Raw genomic sequence first — 17,072 nt, 5'->3', positions numbered from 1 at the left:
AAGCTTATATCATCCCCAGCTTAAATATGTGCACCATAACAGATGCTAAAAATAGTCTTACGCTAGAACCTTAGCAGTGGAGATTGTGTGTTATCCTATACTCAGAATAGAGGAGATCAGAGAGAATAACTGAACAGGGGCTGCTGACCCAATTCAGCCCAAAAAATAGGCAAAAAGCAATGCTGTGGTGGGTCCAGTGTAAAACCACATAATGTCTACATATTTAGAGATCCCCAACACACACACACACTGAGGTAGAGATATGCAGGTTTAGCATGGCATAACACTTCACCATCTGCAAAGTATGATAATTAAACATAAATACATAAATGAATATAAAGAAATATAAATAAATAGATAAATGATATAACAGGAAAATAAATAAAGGAATAAAATTATTAGATAAAACTGATTTTATCTAATTTAATCCTGAATTTATACATATATATATATATATATATATATATATATAGAATTTATATATTTATTTGTATTATTTGTAACTTATTAAATTATACTTTCTTTTTTTATTATTTTATATTTATTTAAATATTTACTTATAATTATATATATTATACATTTTGTGATTTACATTACTGATAGATCGTGATTATAATAAAAAAAAAAAAATCAACAAACAGAACTACAGTGACATGGGCATAACAGATTGATGTATTTGTTAGCCAAAGACTGTACATCAGGTGGGTCAGTATAATTATACTAGAAAATAACCATTAACCTCAGATTAGAATGTAATGCATATCTCCCAAGCGCCAAGTACGGTGCACCAATCAGAAGACTCTTTCTGACAGCGGTAATCATTTAGCACAGACCTCCATTGGGAAAGCATAAGCCTGCTGGGGCTGTCTGTACCGTGGTAGAGGTGTACTCACGTTACTCTGCCCTCTTCAACTGCATCCATTATTCATTCTCATTAGCTTTTCATTTATTCTAGCTGCTCCTGAAGAGGTTCCGCTCTCTTTAGCCGAATCAAAGGAATGATACGTCCTTTATGTATCAGTGATGATTACACATGAATCCTGTATGTTAATACGTATTTCTAAACAAGATACTTCAAATGGATTTCTACTTTCAATCAATATATAGCATGTACCTGAACAGTGTGCTCTTTTGTCACAGAAGTAGGGACCAAAAGCATGATGATGAAAAGGCTCTCAGAAAAAGCCATGCAGGAACAGACAACAGTGGGGCAGCTGTGGCCTAATGGTTAGAGACTTGGACTAGTTGCCCGAAGGTCGCCGGTTCGAGTCTTGGTGCTGGCAGGAGTTGTAGGTGGGAGGGAGTAAATGAACAGTGCTCATTTCCACCCTCAATACCCATGGCTGGAGTGCCCTTGAGCAAGGCACTGAACACCCAGTTGCTCCCCGGTATGTGTGTGTACAGCATATAGTTTGAAAATATTTACATGTATAAATATCTCTATTCATATAATTAATATTATATATAAATATATTTAATATAAAAACTTATCTTTTTCTTAAATATACATGCATGTGTGTGTATTTATATGTACATAATAAATATACACAGTACACACACAGAAATTATATAATGAATTGATGCAATTAATCATGATTAATCCCTAATATATAGCCTACTGTGTGTTTGACTGAAAAAAGAACATGAAGAAAGAGATAAGCACCTCTTGTGACTCATGAAACTAAGCCAAGCGAGACTAATGCAGGCCACGACGTGCACAAGAGGTCATTTACACTGTCCCTCTGCACTGCCGTTACCAGAGTTTATGGCATAAATTAGCTCTAAATGGCCTCCAATAGAATAGTAGGCTTAATATGGGGCTCTGTTGAGGCAGGAGGTGGAGGTGTAGGAGAAGAATGGATTATACTCTTAAACACTTTGGTAATGCTAACCAATATGGCTCACCTAGGTCTCTCTCTCTCTCTCTCTCTCTCTCTCTCTCCTAAAGCAGGGAGAGCAGATGTAGGAACAGTGTCCGAGTGGTCTTACTGGATTAAATCTTTCTGTGCTACAGCGTGACAGCAAAAGTGAAGGTCTGTGAACTGTACTTTTTTTTTAAACTCTGAGAACTTCAGCATGGCCTCAATCTTGCTCACGCTGCATTTTGAAGAAAAATATTGCTGTTTGCCTCTTGAACTCTCTGCTTGACAAATCCACACTAAATCCTTACTCAAGCTCTTCTCTATCCCCACATAGACTCCAGACACACACACAAGGCACATTCTCAACCTTTAATTTTGGACGGCCAAGCAAGTGGATTGGATTGGCTTGCCTTGCTGTGGGTGACCACAAACAATAGGCAGAGAAAAACAAAACATACCTCTATGTGATCAAAAGGGCTATATTGTCATTTGAAGGTCCTAAACAATCAAGAGGAGAAACTCAAACCTCATATGATTAGGTGGAAGGGTCTCTCTGTCCTGGTGGGAGAATGATTGTCTTTCATCTTAAGGTTGTTCCTTAGTGTTATCTCTACGTGTGATACTTCATCCATAGCTGGAAGCAGAGATGAAAGCTTTCGTGCCCCTTACAAACAAGAGCAAATCATGATGTTACACCTCATTAACACAAGAAATGCAGAAGGGATAAGACCAAACAAAATAATTAAACAGTACTAGATTTATGATGCTCGTCCATGTTAAAGTCGCCATCATGATGCTAAGGGATTCTCCCTAGACCCTTCTGGGTGGCCCCAAATCAAAAGACCCTACCCCCAAGTCTTTATATGCCTATGTCTATTATTATTCACAGCAACAACCCAAGCTGAAGTTTAATATTTAGAGTAAGTATGAGCAATGGTAATGAAAAGGCTAATGAAAAAGCCTGCTGAACAAACAAATAAGAGAGCGGCAGTTATCCCGGCAACATCGGTCAGTGGTGCATATCTAGTCAAGGTTCATTAAACAACCTTGTGTCAACGCTGTGGTTTGTACCATTGTTCCTTCTGAACCCCAGTGTGAACAAACCGCTCATACATCTACAGCAGAAATGGATGACATGAGCAACAATACTGAGCAAATGCAGCTAACAGCATATGACAGCTTCCCCCCTGCAGATCTGAACTGCTCTATTGTTAAACCTGTTTGCTCTATTGTTTCTGTGACTTATGGAAACTCTCCGGAGTGAGCTGAGTAAGACTGTTTAACGGTGTGTTAATGTTAAACTGATGATGTTGTTCACTCATAAGTTTGCTGCATTCATCACTCACTTTATTAATATAATATAATATAATATAATATAATATAATATAATATAATATAATATAATATAATATAATATAATATAATATAATATAATATAATATAATATAATATAATATAATATAATATAATATAATGTGGATTCCTGGGGGTTCCTGTAAAAATATATATTTATTATCTTACAATTTAAATTAACTAAACTCAAATAAATTAATAACTACCAAATGTATATTTCATTCTCTAAACAAGTTACTTGTGTGTTTTTGCTAACCAGGGATGCATTCCCCAAAAGTTCCATTGTTACCAACAGAGATCAATGCTTTTGGGAAATGCACCCCAGAATGTAAACGCATTCTGAATTAATCTGAATATGTCTGCACAGTAACATTAAAACATTGATAAAATGCTGTAGTGCATGAATCTCCAAAACCCAGAAAAAAACACCCAGGAAATCACAACCCCTCCCCAAACTGCTAATCTGGCATGATGGAGAACAAGCAAGCTACTTATTCACTGAGCACATACCATCTCCCCCATTTATTTTCTCATGAAAATTAACAAAACTGAACATAGCTTAAACTGGTCCTGGAACAGTAAAGACCTTTGCCAAGAGCTCAAGATCAATACTCAACCCCCAAACCTAACCTACCCATTTGAGAATATCATTAGATAAACCTCCTAAAGAAAACTGTAAATGCAACAGACCAGAAAGTGGCACAAATCACAACTCATCCAGAGGCCATGTGGTCCACTTTAGTACAGCACAATATTGCAGATGTAGGGGCGGGATTTAAGGGACCTGACCTCCCCCTCAAGGCCTCTTACCTTATCAGTGGAGCACAAAACAGTCTATACATTACTGTCAATGTAGCCTGAAGACTTAATAAGGACAAGTGTGAACTGAAGGAAGTAATGGGACAGTAAGGGGGGAGAGAGGGAGCATTGAACTTGCATTGAAGCTCTTAATCGATCCTTGCAGCCAACACTGGGATAATGTCTCCTAAAGAAGGCAGAGCACAGTTAGTATATCAATCTGAGGCAGTTACAACAGCTTCAGTGTGAATGAGAGGATTTCTTAGTCAAAGCTGTTTACATGCAGCATATCGTCTCTCAACAGCAGCCCTGTTGTAAAAATATTTCTACACAGCTGAAAAAACTAAAATCTATTCCGGTCTATTATTGATTTCACTATCACTTTGACATCCACTATCACGCTCTCTAGCGAACTGCCATGACCATCCAAGCTGGACTAGACTGTGTTATGTGTTTGTGTATTTCAGTTGACGGGCCGAAAAAAGTGAACTAATGAAACAAAAGCAAACACAGTGGTACAATGTTGTCCGCCAGCATCCAGCAGGCCAGTGTCATTAATCATGAGATCCAGGGGCAGAGGGCTCTTCATCCAGTTCTGTTGCCATGGCAGACCCTGCAAAAGTGTCACATATGCACCTTTCTCTCTTTCCTATGGCCTCACTGGCTGGCCACCAGCCAATTACAGCCTTTATTCATAAAAATGGGGGGGGGGGGGTGCACATACACAAATACTGCTTTGCAAATGCATTTTTACCCATATATATACTCTTTCACCATGCCCACTCATCTCACTCTTATTCTCTTTGTTACATGCACATAAACAGTTGTTCAGACAGTGATGAGAGAGGAAGAGATTCGCCAGAGCTAGATATCGGAAAACCCATGCAATCTGAGATAGCAGTCTGGGGCTATTCCCACTAATCCTGTGTCATAACCTGTTATCCTCCAGGACACACACGCATGCACAAACACAAACACAGTCTCCGGTTCTAAGCGTCACCCTTCTGCCCTCTATGTTTACTGACAGGATTGTTGTGGCGCTATTATTCTAATCTAAACTATTTCGTTGTTTTTGCCAGTGTCCATACAAACAGAGAACTACAGGAGGATGGTCCACCTAACAAGCTAGAGGAAAAGAAACATTACCAAACAAACAAGTCACTGGGCTGAGTAAACAGGCACGGGAAAGGCATGATGGTGCCACTGTGTGTGACTGAGAGAGAGGCCTGGGTTCTCATGCAATAGTTTAGCTGAAAATAAGCTAGCGTCAACACACCTAGAATTAACTGTGTTGATCTGATTTGGTGGTTAATAGTACAGATCAGTAAATAAACATTTTTGGTACAAACCTGAGAAACAACCTGAGCTCATACATAAACACAAAATTTACCAGCCAGTCAGACTTTTTACCAGATAGTTTACTAAAGAAGAATTATGTTAAATGTAGCATTGCAATATAGTCATTGTGTGCCAAAAAAGTTAAAGAAACTATTAAAATAGTATATAAATCAATAATACATAGGTTTCCACTAACTTTTTTTAATAAATATATTATAAACATAATATTAAGTAATATTATAAATATTTATGAATCATTCTTTTTCAAAATAGAGATTTCTACATAACTTGAAAGCTGAATGAATAAGCTTTCCATTGATGTATTGTTTATTAGGATCGGACAATATTTGGCCGAGATACAACTATTTGAAAATCTTAAAAATTATTAAATCAAAAATAAAGATTTTGATACATTTACGGTAGGAAATTTACAAAACATTTTCATGGAACATGATCTTTACTTAATGGACAGATGGACAGATGGACGGATGGATGGATGGACGGACGGACGGACGGACGGACGGACGGACAGACAGACAGACAGACAGACAGACAGACAGACAGACAGACAGACAGACAGACAGACAGACAGACAGACAGACAGACAGACAGATAGATAGATAGATAGATAGATAGATAGATAGATAGATAGATAGATAGATAGATGGACAGATAGATAATTAATAAGTTTGCACAACAACGTTTTCAGCCAAAAACTTTTTAAGCGTTTTGCCTGTTTGTTTACACTACAATGGTGTTTTGGGGACTGAAAACGTATATTTTTGAAAATGGGTTTCAAATTGCATGTTTTTGAAAATTCCACCATTATCGTTTCCATGTAAACACCCAATAAGGGAATCTATGAAAATGGTGATGTCATGTGTGTGCGTAGTACATGTTAGGTATGTAGACATGTGCAGTACGTGTCGATTTTAGTGGCAAGCGGGAACAAACATACAGTCATGGCCAAAAGTTTTGAGAATTACATAAATATTAGTTTTCAAAAAGTTTGCTGCTAAACTGCTTTTAGATCTTTGTTTCAGTTGTTTCTGTGATGTACTGAAATATAATTACAAGCACTTCATACGTTTCAAAGGCTTTTATCGACAATTACATGACATTTATGCACAGAGTCAGTATTTGCAGTGTTGGCCCTGCTTTTTCAGGACCTCTGCAATTCGACTGGGCATGCTCTCAATCAACTTCTGGGCCAAATCCTGACTGATAGCAACCCATTCTTTCATAATCACTTCTTGGAGTTTGTCAGAATTAGTGGGGTTTTGTTTGTCCACCCGCTTCTTGAGGATTGACCACAAGTTCTCAATGGGATTAAGATCTGGGGAGTTTCCAGGCCATGGACCCAAAATTTCAACATTCTGGTCCCCGAGCCACTTAGTTATCACTTTTGCCTTATGGCACGGTGCTCCATCGTGCTGGAAAATGCATTGTTCTTCACCAAACTGTTGTTGGATTGTTGGAAGAAGTTGCTGTTGGAGGGTGTTTTGGTACCATTCTTTATTCATGGCTGTGTTTTTGGGCAGAATTGTGAATGAGCCCACTCCCTTGGATGAGAAGCAACCCCACACATAAATGGTTTCAGGATGCTTTACTGTTGGCATGACACAGGACTGATGGTAGCGCTCACCTTTTCTTCTCCGGACAAGCCTTTTTCCAGATGCCCCAAACAATCGGAAAGGGGCTTCATCTGAGAATATGACTTTGCCCCAGTCCTCAGCAGTCCATTCACTACACTTTCTGCAGAAGATCAATTTGTCCCTGATGTTTTTTTTGGAGAGAAGTGGCTTCTTTGCTGCCCTTCTTGACACCAGGCCATCTTACAAAAGTCTTGGCCTCACTGTGCGTGCAGATGCGCTCACACCTGCCTGCTGCCATTCCTGAGCAAGCTCTGCACTGGTGGCACTCCGATCCCGCAGCTGAATCCTCTTTAGGAGACGATCCTGGCGCTTGCTGGACTTTCTTGGATGCCCTGAAGCCTTCTTTACAAGAATTGAACCTCTTTCCTTGAAGTTCTTGATGATCCTATAAATTTTTGATTTAGGTGCAATCTTAGTAGCCACAATATCCTTGCCTGTGAAGCCATTTTTATGCAACGCAATGATGGCTGCACGCATTTCTTTGCAGGTCACCATGGTTAACAATGGAAGAACAATGATTTCAAGCATCACCCTCCTTTTAACATGTCAAGTATGCCATTCTAACCCAATCAGCCTGATATAATGATGTCCAGCCTTGTGCTCGTCAACATTCTCACCTGAGTTAATAAGACGATTACTGAAATGATCTCAGCAGGTCCTTTAATGACAGCAATGAAATGCAGTGGGAAGGTTTTTTTGGGATTAAGTTAATTTTCATGGCAAAGAAGGACTATGCAATTCATCTGATCACTCTTCATAACATTCTGGAGTATATGCAAATTGCTATTATAAAAACTTAAGCAGCAACTTTTCCTTGGCCTGTTATACATAGCACAGTGTTTTTGGTCATATTCGCAGATATGTGTAAATGCACATTGTTTTGAAAACGTTTTTATGTATGAAACTTTAAAAACGCATGGGGAAAAACTTCCCCAAAACGTTTTTGACTACATCGTTGTCACATAAACGTAGCCTCAATTTGCACTAAATAATTTGTCAAAAACTATGTTGTTCTTAGGCCTAACAATAAATACGTGATTCTACTCGGCTTAATGAAAGATAAATGAATTAATTTATAATGATATTATAGACCCTGTCGAGGGGTATAGAGGCTAAATGCTTCATGCTAACAAATATTCAGCTCATTAAAACTTATTAGCACTTTTGATTAGCACTTTTGGGAACAGCTTACTGAGTGTGAGAACAGACATCCATCTGAAAGGGTGTCTGACTGAATGAGACTGAGTGAGCAGCCAAGAAACAGAGGCAGTTTGATGGGTGTTATGGAAGGGTCAGCTGGTGCTGCTCTGCATTGCATGAGAAAATGCAGGCAAGTAAGGAAGGTCTATATCGGGCACGTAGTCAGCATGCCAACTGGGTTACTGGACAGCACAATTTGATGGATGTCCTGATAGCATGCCAAGTTTTCATGGCACGTCCAGTGTAACATAGGTACCCATGAGCCAGCACAAGTGTGGTTTGGGCTGCTAATCCAAAATCAGCTGCAACTTGGCATCTAGAGGGTATCAGATACTTAGAGGAGATGAGTGGTTAGGAGGCCCAGCTATTATCTTAAAGCCATCACCTCATCCAAAACTCTGGCACCCACTCGAGAGGTGGAGTAGATCTCTTTTCTGTCATGCCAGCGATTCTGAAATGCCCTGATTTGGACAGCACAGCTCCAGTAGAGTCAATGCTGCTTGGAGCCTCTTCGCCATGCCCTCCTACTCCACCCCTGCCCAACAAACCTGATAGCCTGGATGAGCACCAGCACAATTACTCTGAGATCTTTTGGGTCATTGACATTTACAGCACCATTCACAGTCACAATCAGCCTCTTCTGCTCCATATGTCTTCAAATACTGATCCATGTTCTGGTACAGTGAATGGCCAATGCTTTATAAAAGAAAGGCCTGACAGGAAGGTGAATGAAGAGGAATAGAAAGAATCACAGAACTAATGGAGGTTAAAACAGTTCAGTTTCCCCATAAAATAGGCAAATAACTTCTGGAAATGCCAGCAAAACTTAAAATAAGCACTCTGGGTATAAGCAAACACTGTACAATTGCGGTGGAAGTCAATAGCTCAGTCTAAATGAAATGTAAATGGTTTTTTGAAAGATAAATAATTTTTGTGTCTAGAGATGGTTGGTTCAGTTTTGATGAGAAAATCTCTTTTGAAGTAATGGCACTGCCTCCCTCCGTTAAAGTATCAGACATTTATATTTAACTCAGACTCAGGGCAGGCTGATTCACCCCACGGTAATTGAGGGCTGAGGATGGTAAACTCTGGAACCGGAGTCACTGTAACCCACCCGCAGTGCATGTCGGTTAGAGAAAGACATTGCAGGCATTTACTTTTGGTCTCAGGCATGTAACACGTGTGAACATGAATGTGTTTCATTTATAGAGATGTCTAACTTCACACTCAAGATGCATTGCAGAGTGCCAAAGAAGCGATCAGTTGTAAAGCAGTCAGTATATAATACATTAAAAAACTGCCCACAAAATAAAAAAAGTCCCTGGGGTCCAAAACACCACTGAAACTGACTTTCATTGTATGCAATTAAAAAAAAATCTTTTGCATTCCATAGTAGAAAAAATTCATATTTTGCAATGACACAAAGGCAAATAAAAGTATGACAGAATTGCTATTTTTTAGAAAAAGTTAGAAAAAAAGATTTTGCTTTAAGGAAAAAAAAAGTATCACCTACAGTGAAGAAAAAGTATTTAGGTTTGAGACCTTTTTGAGATGCTTTGAGACATTAAGCATGTTCTTTAAGCATCACAACAGACTGGATGTCACACTCTAAAGCTTCTAATAAAAAAAGTGGTGCAACTGTTTTGTGAGCTTGTGTCTTCACACTCAGTGGGTTAATCTAACAACCAAGATGACAGACAACAACATCAACTGTGTCAGACACTCCAGCCGAAAGCAGAGCCTCTTGATCTCCATGAGGTTAGCGGAGGTTAGTGAACCCCAAAGAATGGCAGGAATGTCTGTCCTGTGGAGGTAAGGGTTCAAGGACGGAGATACTACAAATTCGGTGCCTTGAGACTTTGTTATGCTTAGCGTATCGAAAAATACAACTGCTTCTCCTGTGCCAGTTATGTAGCAGCAATCATCCGTGAGACAGCCGTTAACAGATTAACGCAGTCAAATGGATGATTATAAGAATGTCTTTCACAAAATTCATTAGCTCAGAACCCATTTGAGCACAAAAACTGCTTGTTTCTTTCAAAGCATGTGCCTATTTGTTATTCACATGTCCTAACTGTTCGACCTGGCACATTTTTACGGTATGGAATGACACAGCACTCTTTCGGGAATGAATCTTTAGAAAATCCCTGTGTGCCGATTAAAAAGAACATTCCTTTGACCTCCTCACAGCTTTGCATGGCAATGTGGTAGCTCCAAAACAAAGAAAACAAATAGTTGACCACTGATGTGTCCAGTGCTGGGGAGGAAGGGAGGGAGAAGAGGAAGCAAAGCAGTAAATCTTTAATCCCGGCTTCTTTTGATCAACTTTACTGACTATTTTTTCTCTTATAAATCCTTCAGGATTCCTTATGTTTACCTGAGCTGGATTGTTAGATGTTTTTGCATGCTGCTTTACATTATGGGAATGTTATTGACAGCTGAGCACAACTGAATCTGAATCACCTCTGGAAAGATGCATACTGAATGTTGACCGTACGCAGCATGTGACCACAACAGAACGTGTTGATATTCTACATTAAAATGCAAGATTAGTAAAAGAGAATGAAAGGAGGGAATTTTGAGGGGCAACTTAACATCCAACACAACCCAAACCCAACCACTGAAGAGATCATTTAAAAACAAATACACTCAAGCAATCAACAGAAGAGAAAGGAGGATGAGAGCAAGTGAATCCCCAAACTGACCTGCTTCACTTCAGCCGGCATCACGGAAATCCTGTTTGGTTAAGCCTCTGGGAGAAACGCGAGAACAACGATTCTCTTGTGAGTGGAGTTTGTCTGTCTGTCAGCCAGTCAGCCTTTCGTTCTTTATTATGTGAGTACGTCCTGTGAGAGCCGAGGCAGCTCAGAGCCACAGAGCCATCCTTTCCTGACGGTCACATGCACGAATATTCTCCGTCTCTCTCGTCTTCTTACGTCTTCTTTCTCTCTCTCTCTCTCTCTCTCCTTGTCACACACACGCTCTTTCTAACACATGCTTGTAATCCTCTCAGGGACAGGAGAAACCCGCCTCCACCGTCGACGAGCGAGGATGCTGCAAACGTTGGGGTGAATAATGATTTCAAAATGAGGAGAGATGCTCTAGACAGTCCAATGAATCCTTCAGTAATTTCAGAAATCCAGCTGAAGAGAACCAAAACAAAACAGCTCACACACGAAGAAGTGGATGGGAAAAAAAGTTGCCCGGTGCTGGAACAAAACCCTCTGAGACTAAGTGAGAGGGGGGCGGACGGGTGTAGAGGACGGGGAGAGGGGGGTCTGTGTGTGTGTGTTTAGAGAATAGAATCTTCCCAGAAGGCAGTTGCCCTGTTCACAGCATAGAGTTTTGTACTCTCGTTCTCTCCCTCTCCTCACCGAGCATCTATGCAGACAAGGGTCAGACGGATTGGAGGGGGAGGGGGCTGACAGACAGACGCAGCTGGAGTGGAAAGAGAGAGAGGCTCCACCCAGCCAACATGCCAAAAGAGCATGAGCCCTGAGAGGGGGGCAACTCTCCAGAAAACTTTGTTATTTTCCTTTTTTTAACCCATACACTCTCTCTCAGCCCATTCTTTTCTCTCTCAGCTTTTGTCCTTTTGTCCTTTCAGTCTGCTAAATATGAGAAGGGAAAGGAAAGAGGTTGCAGAATGATTTCAGACAGCATTCAGTGACTGAGAATGTGAAAGAATTTTAATCCAAATCTATGAATGGCTTTAACACAAAGCCGGATGTGGGGAGAGTTCAAGGATGGGCACATTACACCCTAGGTGTCAAACTCATTCTCGGTTGTGGGCCGGATATTGGTGTGCTCTTGGAGACAATAAAGTTTAGAAGAATCAACTGCCTGCTTCGTGCATCATCCTATAGTTTATTGAGGTAAAAGTTGTAGTAAATGGTTTGTTAATAGCGAGAACTGGACCTAAAAAATAAAGTGTGACTCTAAAAATAAATTAATAAGCCTCAGAATAAATCCGTTAATTGTAACAATTTTTGTGTTCAAATTCAAGCAAATGTTTAAAATAATTGACAGCTCGTTTGACAGAACAATATGCCAGTCTCACACTGAACACCTACACGAACACAAAGTTAGGTTTCAAAAAATAAACCAAATGCTTACAACTAATTTGTAATTACAAGCCTGTGTCTCAGTCAGAAGTAACTTCATGAACTTATTTGACCAAGAAACTCCTGATTCAAGTGCAAACTCTGAGTAGAAATGCTTCAAAAAAGCTGAAAATATTCCACCTCGGAGCTTGCACGCTCTTTTACTTAAAAACCAAATCCTTCTCAAACTCTGAACAACAGTCAGCGCAAACACACCCCCATACTGAAGAGCATCATGTCTTATCTAGCAGTAACAGCCTGAATCTGTTTGCAGTCGGCCTGAATGAATTTGCTTCTTTTTCTACTACAGAGTCTGAGACCAAACAGACTGCAGAACGCCCTGTGGTTGCTGAACAGTATAAACACATCAACAGAAAAAGTGTTGATAAATAAATAAACTGAAAGTAATCAGAAGGTTTTAGGTGGACTCATGCCCAAGGAGTTACTGCAATGGAAAAGACGCTGGGAAAGGTTAACGTGGACTACTGCAGAGAGAAAGACAAAGAGAGAAAACGGATAATGAACAAGAAATGATAAGAAAGATACGCAACGTGCATGCGACTGTTTTAGTCTCATAAATATATTTATGAAAACTGAATATTTGAGAAGGCTTTTGCTCGAGAAGATGTGTGATGTTTGCTTAGGGTTGCAGCACCCAGATTTGGAATGTAATGAATCTCATCACTAGAAGCCGTTTTCAAAGGTGGCGACTAAGCAAAGATCACATTTTAAATGCATCACCTCCGTATACGAACACTTATTATATTTAATACAAAGACATTTTGGAAATAAACATACCACATTGTTTCTCTTGATATGCATTATCAAACACAAAAATGTCAGTCTTGGTTCTTGACAACAACACAGATCTGGTAAATGAGATCCTGAGAGAGAATATGAAGAATCAAAACTAAAAAAAGGAAAATGCAGGGCATACAATTTTGCATTAAAAGGAATAATTTCAACAAAAATATAACATCTAAAGAATATCATGGCCATTCTTTTCAATATAATGAAAGTGAATGAAGAAAGTTCAGTTGCTAAGCTCTGAAATTATGCAACAGTCACCATAAAAATAACATACAACTAGTCCACATGACTCTATATTCCAAGTTTTCTAAAGTCAATCCAAAATACTCAATGAAAATTGTATTTGCTCTCCGTGGTGTGTTCATATTATAATCAACAATGCCAGATCCATGAGAAATCACTCTATTGCGTTGGATCTTTTCGATTAATCCATTGATCCAGTTCACAAAATAGGTATGAATGATTTGTTCATATATTTGACTAATTCACTGTTTCAATAATTCAGCTTCAACCCACTGGAGGGGAAGATTATCAGGGAATAACCATGTAAATTTGGTTTGTTCCTCACACAAAGAGATCACATGACTTGAGAATACTTCACAACTCAGGCCACCTTTGATAGTTTTTTGTCATTTTGGAGCTTGAGAATGCTATATAGGTAAAGGTGAGTAAATACTGACAAAATGTCAACTGTCAAATCAAATCTTTCCACACAGTGATGTAGACACGTAGGGGCGTTAAACGAGGGGCGTAGTCTTAACTTTAACTAAGAATATCACTTTGGGTTTGAAACTTTAGTCTTTGCAACTTTAGGGATCTTAGCTATTCATGAACAGCTTGTAACACTCCAAAGAGAAAAGAAAACTTGAAATCGCATAATATAACCCCTTTAAATATCATCTCCACACCACTGCTTTCAGTCTGAGCTGTCCTTCTGTGTCATACCGACATTCTCACACAGTAGCTGCTCTCCAAACGCTGACTTACTCAAAGCTCATTATCCAGTCCTCTGCTCGAATCAAGTCTTGAATCACTATAAGACAACCACTATATTAAAAGTGAGTGTTGAAGTGTAACGGAGTTAAAAATGCACTTTAATAATTCTTATTCTCAAAATTAGTATCTGTGAATTTCATTTATCATTTAATGATTTTATTGAATATCTGTGAATTTTATCTCTTTGAGTTATTTTTATTTATCTTTATTTTTGCGAATGTTTCCTGTGGAAATTACCCTATCTGCACACTATCCCTTCTGTACCTCCTAAGCTTCCGTAGTGCTCGGTCTCCCTCAGTCTCGTTTTGCACTGCTGAGGGTAAGCTGTGAAGAAATGTGCTGCTAGGCTAATGTACTGTTTTCTTTGGAAATTGAATCATTTAAGTTATAACTTTCAATGCATATTGTCTGATGTTAATACAATAATGCGATGTAGCAGTTTTGTGTTAGTTTGACCGCTAAAATAATTATTAGCAGTGTTTTCATATTCAGTTTCTAGCCGCATTTTACCACGGCAGGCGGGCCTTCTCATGTGAACAATGTAGCTCGTCGGAGATTTCAGCGCTACTTTTGTGTAGAGTAAACGCTGTATTTTTGTATGTTTAGGAAGCAGAAGTACAGTAAGAGGAGTCCAGAAGGCAATTAATGTGCATTGTGTTCTACAGGTATGCGTTTTTCTTTTGTTTATTAATGTAATTTTCGTTGTCTCTGTTACCACACACTTTTTATTCAGCCCACTAAGTGTTGCTGTTATGCTATTTTCTTTAAGGAAACATATGTACTGTGTTTATGGATTTGTTGCATTTTATGCTTAATATTTTCTGGACTTAGTTAATGATTTTCTGTGAGTAATGTGCACACTGAGCAAAATACCTCATGTAATGTTAAAGTAATGTATTTGTAATGTATTCTAAATACATGATGTAGATTATTCTGGTGAATGAAGTGGCTCAGTCTCGTTTTGCACTGCTGAGGGAAGCAGAAGTACAGTAAGAGGAGTCCAGAAGGCAATTAATGTGCATTGTGTTCTACAGGAGCCAATAAATTGTGAAAAAGAAGTCATCTCGTGAGTCGTCCTTCATATACCCTAACCGAGGCCGTTACACTGGTGCCGTGACCTGTCGGATCTACAGATCAGCTTGATGCTCATCGCCGTGGATGCTGTCGTCCTGTTCTGCAATCAAGATTACTATGTGGCCAGGTTAAAACGACAAAGCAAAACGAAAAAAAAAACTGTGGGTTAGGGTGTAGTAGGCCTATTGCAACTCAGTTTATTGGTGATTTTGTTAATGTTGTATACATCGTTTTTTTTTTCTCTTCAGATTAATCTGCTATTACTCCTCTCTGTTTCTTTATGAATACACACAACGCAAGTACATTTGATGAATTGAAAGCAGACGCTATTATAACAATGGATACGTTTGGTAGTCCTAGTTTGCCGAAAGGTAGGGGTGCTTGGCTCCATGATAATATTAACAGTAGGGATGTGGGACATTTCAAGTGTATAAATGTTGGTAATAGAGATACAGGGTTAGGTCAGAGCCCGGAATGTACTCCTGTTAGTGGGTATCTTAGGGATGGTCCCTACACTTCCACACCTAGCAGTGATGTTGATGTCATTCGCCATCTCACAGATATGGTAGGGCAGCTAGGTGCTCAAATAGGTGAATCGATTGTTACAAAGCTGATGTCAGCTGGTGTTGTAAACATGACTGGTGACCATCAGACTACTTCTCCCGATCAGAACACACACTGTGATATTAATAGACATGACCTCCCACATGTGACAGTTCATCTTAAATCTGATAAAGGACTTCAGTCTTTCAGAGGTGACGACACTGACAAAATCTCAGTCCAGGACTGGATTGACATGACTAAAACTCATCTCAGAAAACAAGAGATTCCTGTACATGAACAAGCAGAAGAAATTATGAGCCATTTAATGGGCAAGGCCAGAGATGTTGTAAAGATTGCCCTGCGTAGTGATCCTGAACTTGATGTTAAACGTAAACCTCAAATGATATACAATGTGCTTCTTCACTATTTCAGTGAGGCTCCCTCGTGTCTCCCACTCGCAGACTTTTATGCTACTCTACCTAAACACAAGGAAAACCCTGTCGACTATTGGATTAGACTGAACAAGGCAGCAGACCTAGCTCTTGAAGGGTTACACAGACAAGGGAAACAGACAGAGAATATGAATGATGAAGTGGCCCTTATGTTTGTCAAACACTGCCCTGACCCAGAGCTGTCCTGTTCATTAAAATGTAAGCCAATTCGTGAGTGGACCTCACGTGATGTTCAGCTGAGGATTGATGATTATCAAAGAGAGCTGAGGGCTAATTGCAGACCAACTAGCACTGCTCAGTTGAAAAGCCACATCACCACCATCACCTCTGAGCAGACCTCTCTACCACCTTCAAGTCTGACGTTATCAGAGCAACACGATGACTCGGGCCCCTCACTTTCCTCTCTCCACGCTCAGCGCCATGGGTGTCATCCTCCTCCTTGTTCTCCTCCAACACCTGTCCCATTTCAAGGTGAGCTCCAACGTACTCCAAGCCATGCCTCTGTCCCAGTTGTTGCACAAAACCTCCAACAGTCAGAGGATAGACTTCTCACTCGAATGGTCGACATGTTTCAGGAGATGATGGATAAAATGCAGCGGCGCAATATTTCCCAGCCCATCCGAGGTGGGAGATTTCAGCGCACAGCGCGAGACAGGCGTTCCAGAGAAGCTGTTTGTAGAGTTTGTAATGGGTCCAGTCACACCACCATTTCCCACTGCATGTCGGAGAGACTGTGTTTTGTCTGCCTTGCTCCAGGCCATACCAAACAGGATTGCCCCGCAAACAACTCCTCCCAATCCCGGTCTGAGGGAAACTAGAGGACCTGTATCCAGAGGGAGTTAGTACGGGTCATTATTTAGACTCCCAAACCAATGACATGTTTGATGC

General features: G+C 39.8%; 1 protein-coding gene across 13 annotated transcripts in view; it reads right to left on the bottom strand.

Annotated features, from left to right (window-relative positions):
* The window catches only part of LOC132141408 (splicing regulator ARVCF-like), a 116,353-nt gene that overhangs the window by 80,445 nt on the left and 18,836 nt on the right, over positions 1-17,072 (bottom strand). Inside the window, exon 1 of one of the 13 annotated variants that reach the window (XM_059550891.1) lies at positions 10,912-11,568. The exons of the other annotated variants lie outside the window; for them this stretch is intronic. Within the exon in view, the coding sequence (XP_059406874.1) occupies positions 10,912-10,932 (21 nt within the window). The 5' untranslated portion in view covers positions 10,933-11,568. Of the gene's footprint in view, positions 1-10,911; positions 11,569-17,072 lie in introns of those variants that run through there. 13 annotated transcript variants of the gene reach the window in all.

The sequence above is a fragment of the Carassius carassius genome, chromosome 5 (genome assembly GCF_963082965.1).
Source record: "Carassius carassius chromosome 5, fCarCar2.1, whole genome shotgun sequence".
Lineage (NCBI taxonomy): Eukaryota > Metazoa > Chordata > Actinopteri > Cypriniformes > Cyprinidae > Carassius > Carassius carassius.
The sequence above is the reverse complement of the archived record's forward strand: the minus strand, read 5'-3'. Positions and strand labels throughout refer to the sequence as shown.